General features: G+C 44.3%; 1 protein-coding gene across 1 annotated transcript in view; it reads left to right on the forward strand.

The window, feature by feature from the left end:
* The window catches only part of GRHL1 (grainyhead like transcription factor 1), a 41,902-nt gene extending 38,194 nt beyond the window's left edge, over window positions 1-3,708 (forward strand). The window contains exons 15-16 of the mRNA XM_067294834.1: window positions 1,683-1,747; window positions 2,977-3,708. Coding sequence (XP_067150935.1) covers window positions 1,683-1,747; window positions 2,977-3,091 — 180 coding nt within the window. The 3' untranslated portion in view covers window positions 3,092-3,708. The remainder of the gene's footprint in view (window positions 1-1,682; window positions 1,748-2,976) is intronic.
* The last annotated feature ends 5,550 nt before the right edge of the window (window positions 3,709-9,258 follow it).

The following is a 9,258-nucleotide window of genomic DNA, read 5'->3' on the forward strand; positions in this document are numbered from 1 at the left end:
CTTATACACCAAGCAGTCATAGGAGCTTATAGGAAGATGTTTCTCAGGCTTCCTGAAAATCCAGGCTTGGATCAAGCTTGAGTACTGGATACCTGAATTACTCCAAAATGAATGTCTTTCCATACTGGAAAGATAGACTTCTAGGCTTGCTTGTCATGCGGGTTTTTTTTTTGGCTAAATTGCAGACGAAGCTTTGTTGGTCTCTTCCTAGTTATGTCAAAAACAGTTAGCAGACTCGTACTTTGAACATCCCTCATGTCAGAGATAATATTTTAATTAGAAGATGGAATGCTTTCCAGAATGGCTTCAGTGACATGGGTTTATTCTGGTCTTTCCAAGCCTTGTTTGGGTACCCACCCCTCTCCCTTCTTAACTTGCAGAGCTCTTTTATGAAGAGCTCTTCTTAAGTCCCAGTTTCTCAGTGTACTTGAAGGGTTTTATGTATCTGTGCACACGTGCGTGAAATTATTCTCTGCTACTTGACTTCCAAAATAGCCTTCCACTACCCCTGCTGCTACAAGACTGCAAAGGAAATACAGAACTTAACTCTGAGGAATGGTGTAATGTTTGGCGCAAGTTCAAAACTGACGTTTCTGGCTGTCTCTTTCTGTGACTAATGCCTGTCGGCTCGGAGGACAGAGGCTTTAGGGCCGTACAGCTGGGTATTGTTGATAGCTTTGGGACCCAGAGATGGCTCTGTAACCTGAGATTCTCCTAGGTGTGGGGCTTTGGATTACAAAGTTTTTTGATCACGCTCTCCTAAAAAACCTGGGTGAGGAATAAGAGGTAGAAGAAGAATTTATTGATGTGTAATTGCTGAGAACAGCTCCAGCAGCTGCGAGCTGTTTCTGTTTGTGCTGGGACATAAGGCTTTGTCAGCACGGGAAGGCTTGTGATGGGGGCTGCTGGGGGGAAGGAATGAAGGCCATGAAGTCCTCCCTTTCCCTGTGGTCCTTAAGTGAAGCTGCAGCTTATTGTTTCACTCTGACTTCTTAAAGCAGGCAATCAAGAGCTCACAAATGTAGTTTGGAGAAACCCCCTGTGCCTTTGTATCCTGAACCAGCCTATTGGTTTGGTGCTTGTTGCCAGTGTGACAGAGCAGTTTGCCAAAGCAAATCAGACCTAGGACACTGACCTTATGACATTATGGAGGTTTGTACAGTCAAGGGCCACGTGTAGTGGCTGTGGTTTCACACTGAGGTGACTGCTGGGCAAGGCAGGCCTTTCTGATCTTTTTCTGTTTACCAGCAGAGTTCTTTTCTTTACTTTGCTGTTTTCTTTCCTGTATTGGCCACTGTAATGACTGGCTTGCACATGATCTCTCTGACACTGAATTTAAAAATGGTTTTCAATGAGCTAAGAGCATGGAGAACCAAGAGAAAATGAGAATCAGTGTAGGGTTTTTTGTTTTCTTCTTTTCTTTTTAGGACCATTTTGCAGTATGAAAAGTGAGTGGCCAGGTTTAGAACACTTTTTTTTTTTTTTTTTTTTTTGCCTTGAAGTTGGCAAACTCCCCACAGAGGATGGGTTCTCATCTCTGTGCTCATGTTATAGTTCAGGATTTAGTATTGGCCTTAGGGTGGAGCAGTAGTTTTGATTTGCAGACCTTTGACTGTTCCTTTACATAGTGAAAGACAGTGCCAGCAGTCTCCTTGTTTCACAAATGCTTTCTTTTGTTCTAGATATCTGACAAGTATGATGTTCCTTTTGATAAAATAGGAAAAATCTTCAAAAAATGTAAAAAAGGGTGAGTATGTACCTATACAACAACTGTCTGAGAATGTAACCCCTTTTTTCAAGCCTCAAGACAAATCTGCTTTGTAATCCCTCCGCATGCTCCACATGCACAAATGTCATTGTGTGCACACACGCGTATACAAATGTACTAATCCTGTTCCAGTGTAACTTATAGAGCAGAAGACAGGAAAGGTCCTAAAGAAATAAGTAGTCTGACTCCCTGTATAAATGCAGGTCATAGGACTTCTGAGTTAATTGCTATTTGAACCAGAGTTGATCTTGTGAGAGAGGAAGAGTTAGCTTTGTTTAAAGGCGCCTACTTCAACCCTGTTAAAACCTCTGTTAAATTGTTCCAATGGTTGATTATACTGACTATGTCTACATTTGGCTACAATTATTAGATCTGGTTATTCTTTTGTCTGATAAATTGGAAAGAACTCTACTTAGGAAATACCTGTTCCCCACAGAGGCCATCCTCCCCTGGTTACCTTTTCTGTGGTAATGAAAATGGATTGAGTTCCTGAACATGTCTGGTTTTGGTTTTCCTTTTAATCTCATACTAATTTTCATGGCAGTTCTCTGAACTCACTTCAGTTTTTTAGCCCTTTCCCTGAAGCCCCTCTGGCCAGGGGAATAAGTCCTTTAATCAGCTTTGGAATGTAATTTGCAGAGCTGTGCATTCAGAGCAGAACTAGCAAGCCAGAATTGCCAAATAGCTGCAAAGGCTTTTAATTGGTGTTAACTAAACCTCTAACTAAGATAAGGAGAGCTTGTCTTGGGATGGTGGGGGGTGCGAACCCATGTGAACATTGCATATGCAGACAAACACACAAGTGTTGACTGTTCTGGCAAAAGCAGTGACTGGGCATCAGCAGCTTCACTGCAAACTCTGTAGGGATTTGTGCTGATTATTTATAACAGTCAAACAAACCAGAGCTCCAAGGGTTGTCTGAGTGCCTCCAGCTTCAAAAGGATTTCTGCCAGTTCTGAGCTCAGTCTCCCTCCCTGGTCCAGGAGCTAGACTTGATGCTTTCTATCAGATCATAAAAGTAGCTGCAAGCCTTGATAGCTACTTTGGATAAGATCAGCTAGATCTGTTAGGAACTAATGGGTCAGAGATGTGTGAGCAGGGATCCTGAGTTACCTCCGGAAAGTCAGTGTTCTCTGAGATTGAATGTACTCCTGTAAACTTTTACATTTGGAACTTTAGTATTTTCTTGGTTTATTTTTGTTTTCTAGAATTCTGGTCAACATGGATGATAACATTGTGAAGCACTATTCTAATGAAGATACCTTCCAGTTGCAGATTGAAGAAGTTGGAGGATCTTACAAGCTCACTCTCACTGAGATTTAAGATCATTGATCCTCTGTGGATTTTGAACGAAGGTCTCAAGTGAACATTTTCCCATAATTTAGTATGTTGGGTAAAACACTAATCACCTTCTCCAGAAGATAGCCAGGTGTTGACTTCTTCTGGGGATCAGAGCAGTGTTTTTGCTTAATACATTTGTTTCTGTTCTTTCCAAGGAACACTGTAATGCTCGTGGCCTTATTTGCACTTGAAATGAGAGAGCAAAGATCAGGAATTAAATAGAGCGCGTATAAAACACTAGTAAATACAGGAGGGGGAAAACCCCTGGATGGTGGCCTTTTAGAGTGGTGATATCTTATTTATCTATTCCGTATCCATGTTTGAGCCTGTTGTCAGCTAATAACATTGTATTGGACTATTTTCTGCTAGATACAGCTGCAAAACTACTAATTGATACTAGTAGGAATTGCATGCAGGTTGGAGAAAGACTTTATAATGTTTACTCTTGAACAGGGCAGACTGAAATCACTTGGTTAATTTGGGGGGGAATGTAAAACTGCCTTGCTTATGAAGAACTCGCATTAGTAACTGTGTGAACTCATCAGATGAAGCTATATTGTATATAAGTGCAATATATTTTTGAAGGTTTGTAAATGTGTACATACAAGTGATATATAATATATATAAAATACGGTGTTCATGTATATACCGTGACTATATACAATGAAGCCCATCTAAAAGGATGCCATATACAGAGAAAAACAATATTTAATGTAGTTATTTAAAAACGGACAAACCCTTAACATGCACCAAAGGTGAGCACACGCTTGTATGTTCATAGAATGCACAGAGACCTGCTTGTTCAACATGGGTTTTCCTATGCACAGCAAGGTTGTGGCAGTTCTGGCTTCTGCTGTGAACTGCCAGTTTGAGCTCTGCAATGGCTGTGTTACTGCTACTCTTAAAGGTGATCTGGGTGTCCGGGTCTGAGAGGTTGGTCCCAAGAGGAGCACGTCCAGTTTCCTTGAAATCTCAGTACTCAAGGTTACTTGAAAACTGGGTCTGACCTGAGTTCAGATTCTGGGGGTCATAAAGAAACTCTCCTGGAGGGTGAATTATTATGTAGCAGCATATTTCAGGCTCCTGCATACCTTCCCTGGAGTCTGGCACTGAATGCAGCCAGCCACAGCAGCTCAGGCTAGGTGAACCTATGGGTTTGTTCCCATGTGCAAGGTTCTAGGATGTCAGCAATTTCACATGCACAGGCAAGACTTCTGAGAACGGAAAGCCGCATCCCAGTGCAGTAGGCCAAGCAGTAGCAGGGAAATGGGGGCTGCAAGCAGACAAGTGCACAGTTCCTGGTGTACATCACAAGGCATCAAGCTGAGGGGGAGAGACCAGAAAAGGGCAGCTGGGAGCAGAAGTCCTGAGTATAGTCCCAGTTGGCAGCAGGCATTGCTGAAAACCTCAAAAACTGCCACTGTGCAGTAGATTGTACAGTATTTACTCATCATGTGTTTGTGCTTATGAAATAGAGGCACCCTCTGATTAGTAGCAAGGGAGAGATAAAGAAGTAAATGGCAGCTCATCTCTAAGGCAAAACCTGGATCACAGGGTGGAATGCGACCATCACATGCACAGATAAGGATGAGTGCTGGGTCTGGTATCACTCAGGTTTTCATCAGTGATCTGGGTAGTGAAAGAGGTTTATAAAATTTTCAGACAATGCAGAGCTGGGAAGAGCTGCATCCACATTGCCTAGGATGTCAGTGTTGATCTGGATAGGCTGGAGAAATGGTCCAGATAAGTAGGATACAATTCAAAAAGGACAAGTGTGGAATCCTGCTTCCAGGAAGGAACAATTGGCACAAATGCATGCTGAAAACCAACTGCCTTGGTTGCAGTTCTGTAGGAAAGGATCTGGAAGTTAATGAATCGTAACCGAATGTCAGTCATTTGTGTGATGCTGTTTGGGCAGGGAAGGCACATGCCACACTGAGTTGTATAAACAGGAGCATAGCCTGCAAGAAATATGAGACCAGCCTTTTGCTCTACTTGGCATTAATAAGACCTCAGCTGGAGTATTGTACCCAGTTTTGAGCCCTGCCCTTCAAGCAGGGTGCAGACCTATCTGATATCCCAGGAGAGTGGCCAGACTGCTTGATACTCTAGAGAACATGGCCCATGAGGGAAGGATTGGATGAATTGTGTGGTGATGGATCATCTTCAGAAGGAAAGGTTGGGGAGAGCAAAGCCTTCAAATGGGTGAAAATGTTCTCCTAGTCCATTGCAAATAGAAGTAGTGGGCTTAGATTGCAGAAATTCAGGTTATACATTGGAAAGCTTTTTTTCCTTTTTCTTTCTCCCCCCTCCCCCGGCAACAAGATCAGGTTGCCTAGAAAGACTGTGGAATTTAACACTGGAGGTCCTTAGTGTCAGGCTGGATGAACGTATCTCTGGACTGTCGCAAGTATAGCTGATTCTGCCTCGATGCTGAGACTAGATGTCCACTTGAAATCCCTCCCTGCTCTTTTTAAAATGATTTTTGCATGAAATATAGTATTCTGGGATTTGTGTTCGGACCAGTCCTGAGCTTTCATACACCAGTTCATTCCCCCTCCTTCCCTCTTCTCCATTCATTGTTCAGCTCCGAGGTTTGCTGAGTTCTGGGCACCATGTGTTCTTCTGTTTGTGTGATGAACTCCCTGGGCTGGCATTGAGCAATGCTGGGTGGTTACAGTGGGGACTGCGAGCTCATGGAAGGAGCCTGTAGGTTTGAAACCTAAGGAGAGAAATGAGCCTGTAGCACAGCACTGAAGAGACTGTGCAGACAGATGCGATCCCATGTAGCAATCCATGGTCTGCAGAGCAGCAACTGGACATATACCAAGCAGATATGAACCTGCCATTTGGGCTTCCATTCATGAATTGCAGAGAATAATGTTACTATGGCAAGGGAATTTTTTAAACGTGATACATAGAAATACATATATATATATTTACACATTTTTATTGAAAATGGAAGTTTTATTACAGAAACTCAGTCTAGGGTCAGGGAAGTAGATTTAGAGTCTCCATAGAGGTAGAATTGACATGAACGTTATTTCTTCTTACTGTTTAATGAAGTATGTGAACTAAATTTGACGATTGTTTTCCAATATAAGATGTTCTGGGACACGGGTCTTATAACAGTAGCAGCAATGTCATGTATGTTTTATGAAACTGATTTTTTTGGTTTTGCCTGCTGTTTTTTATTTGAAAATGTATTTTAAACCAAGCTATTAAATTTTATATGTTCATTTCTAATGATGAGTTTTATACAGTAAACACATTTTTCCCTTCACCCTTTTGTTTTTTTTCCTCTGACTGACAGGGGATCTATAAAACAAAAACCCAGTGATCTTGTTCACTAATTTTCTTATGCAAAGTACAGAAGCATTCCTAATACCAGGCTGGCTGCTATTCCCTTATAAGAAACAATTAGGGCCAGATTGTTTTTGTTCCCTGCTTGATTTCAAGCTACCTACTTAATTTTTGTGTGTATGTGGAAGCTGTGTGGCATTTGGTTTCAGTAGGATTCTTCCCTTTGGTGTTGAAATAAAAAAAAGTGGGAGGAAGAAAAACTCACCAAAGAGGAAACCCATGAGTAAGCTCAAATGTGTAGTGAGTTTGTAGTGCCAGACCGTTAAAGGTTAAATAAAAGCATCAGGGGCGCTGCCTTTTTGTGCAGCAGCGGACGAGGTATCTGACGGCTGCGTGGGGAGGGTGAGCTGCGGGTGATGGAGGTTGTGAACAGGCTGGGAGAGCAGCAAATGCCAGACGGGGTGCATGGCTGGATGCCTGTGTTGGGTCCCTGTGATTGCGGCCCGCATGTGGGCAGCAAACAGCACTGAGAGGTCATGTAACATGCCAGCAGCCTTTACGGGTCTCTCCTTGAGACACTTGCAGTGATTACAGCCTCCATCTCTTGCCACCAGTTTGATATTACTTCCCGTAATCGCCAGCTCATGCAGCAGGAAGGATTGGTGCCTTCTGGGAGGAGCTGTGGGTAAAACAACACCCCTTCTCCTGCCAGGGCAGTACTTGGCATCGCCTACGAAGTTGCAGACATTGACTTTACAGTGGTGAGACCACTTGAATGAGGTCCTAACTAGTTCTTGAGAATAATCCTATCGCTACCATTGCTCTAGTGTCTGAAGAGGCATTTGACTGCTCTGTTGTTCACTGTTCAGAAAAATGTCTCAACAAGCCTTTTGTTTTAGTGCAGCTGTGACAGCCTTTGAACTCCATATATTCTCCAGCTGTATCATCACCCCTTCAGTTATTTTAAGATACTGCCACTGGGCTAGCTTTTGTTCCTCAGACATCCTCCAAATAGCTGGGCTTGTGTAGGCATGCCCAGGGCTTGGTGTGAAACAGCATGGGTGGCAGAATTTTCACTGGGCTAGGAAAATGTATGTAATATTTTAGTTCTTTGTGCGATGGGCTGCACTCACAGAGCTTGTCTCCTAGGTGTAGCAAGATGCTGCAGGACCTCACCCAGTCCCAAACGTGTTGTCAGCCAGGCGGCAGGCGAGCTCTTCTAGTCATCTCCCCTGCTCTGAAGGGTGAATCCTGGAAGCCCTGGGTGAGGCACAGGGCAATGCACTAAAGTGCTGAGCAATGCAGCGTGGTTCATCTCCTCCTGCATTGGTACCCTCTGACAGGTACCATGGTTGAGTGGTGTTCAGCCTACATACAGTCAGATTGCTGTAGCAGGATGGTGCCTTGCAGAAAACTTCAGCACGACTCTGGACCCATTGCAGGTGCTTTCTTGTCAGCTGTGAAATAGCAGCCAGCGCTACCGCCTCTTCCCTGGGCACTTGAGAACGTCCTCCTCCAAAGCTCTTGTGTGTGTGCATGTGTGCTTCACAATCTTGCCTTCTTCCGCCTGCCACCCCATCAGTCCTTTTTTTTATTCATCAAGTGAATTAAAGGAAAACGTGTGTTTGAAGTAGCTCTTATCTGCAGAGGAGAATCATAGTGGATCAAAGGTAAATTCCTAAAGATGCAACTTTGAACTCCCAAACCAGTCATCCTCGCAGGAAGATCTGGGATCCCTGGGGCATGATTTGAGGCTTTAATATAACAAACAGTTGGCTGAGCTTTTAAGATTTCATCTCTTTTCATAGGGAAAATCTGAATTCTGCAGCAGTCTTCAGTTCCTTCATGGATCTTTTGTCTATTAAAATGAATTGCAGGAGCTTTTCTTCAAGACTTTGAGAGCTTATGTGCCCCTCTGTGTGGTTTGTGTTTATTTTTTCTTCAGCTAAATGAATTGGTCTAATAAAGCATGAGGTCTCCCCCACCAACTTGTTTTGCTTTTTGTTCTTGGACTACCTTACTTACTACCCCTAGTGCTGCTCATTCCTTGGTCGGATGACTTTGCATAGTTCACGGTACCGTGGAAGGCTTTTTGGCTTTTTCCTTTTTGGATAGTTTCAGTAGCTGCTGTGGCTGGTGCAGCTGTGGGGCTGCTGTCACAGTTCATGGTCTCGTGTTTGTTCAGGGCTGTATTCCATTATCCCATCGATCCATTCTCCTGTCCACACAGTCTCTGAATTGATGGCATGCCTGGTGGATTAAGTGTTATTTATTTTGCAGTCTCTCAAATGTGTCCACCCTGCAGGCTTCAGATACATGCACAAATATACCTGAGAAAACAATCTGGTGACCAGTGTCAACTGCATTGAACTGCGGTGCTCCTGCTCTATCGCTGGTAGTCTTGAGCAGCATCCTGAGTAAATAGAGGTGCCTGGCGATGGCCTGCACAGCGGTGAACTCAGCCTTTCATTTGCTGGTCAGAAGCATGCACAGGGCAGAGACCCTTCCTGAGGGTCCAAGGAGAGCTTCGCAGCTCACCCAGGCCACTGGGGGCTGTGACACCCAGGGAGGAGCGCAGGCTTTGGGCAGCAGGTGCCCCGGTGTCCGAGTGCCAAAACTGGGTCCCTGTTTGCCTGGTTGCAGCTGCTGTCTGAGCAGGGAAGGGAGGGAGATCTCCACGAGGGAGATTGCACCCTCGGGGTGGCAGAGCCCTGGGCTGGCCTTGGGAGGACTCAGGAGCTGAGGACGAGGACAGGGTCCAGGGGTGAAGGCAGGGGGAGGTGGAGCACAGTGTCTGGACTGCTGCTGCAGCCATGTTGGTTGGTGGAAATTGGAGTGAAATCTGG

This window comes from Apteryx mantelli, chromosome 3, assembly GCF_036417845.1.
Source record: "Apteryx mantelli isolate bAptMan1 chromosome 3, bAptMan1.hap1, whole genome shotgun sequence".
Classification (NCBI taxonomy): Eukaryota; Metazoa; Chordata; class Aves; order Apterygiformes; family Apterygidae; genus Apteryx; species Apteryx mantelli.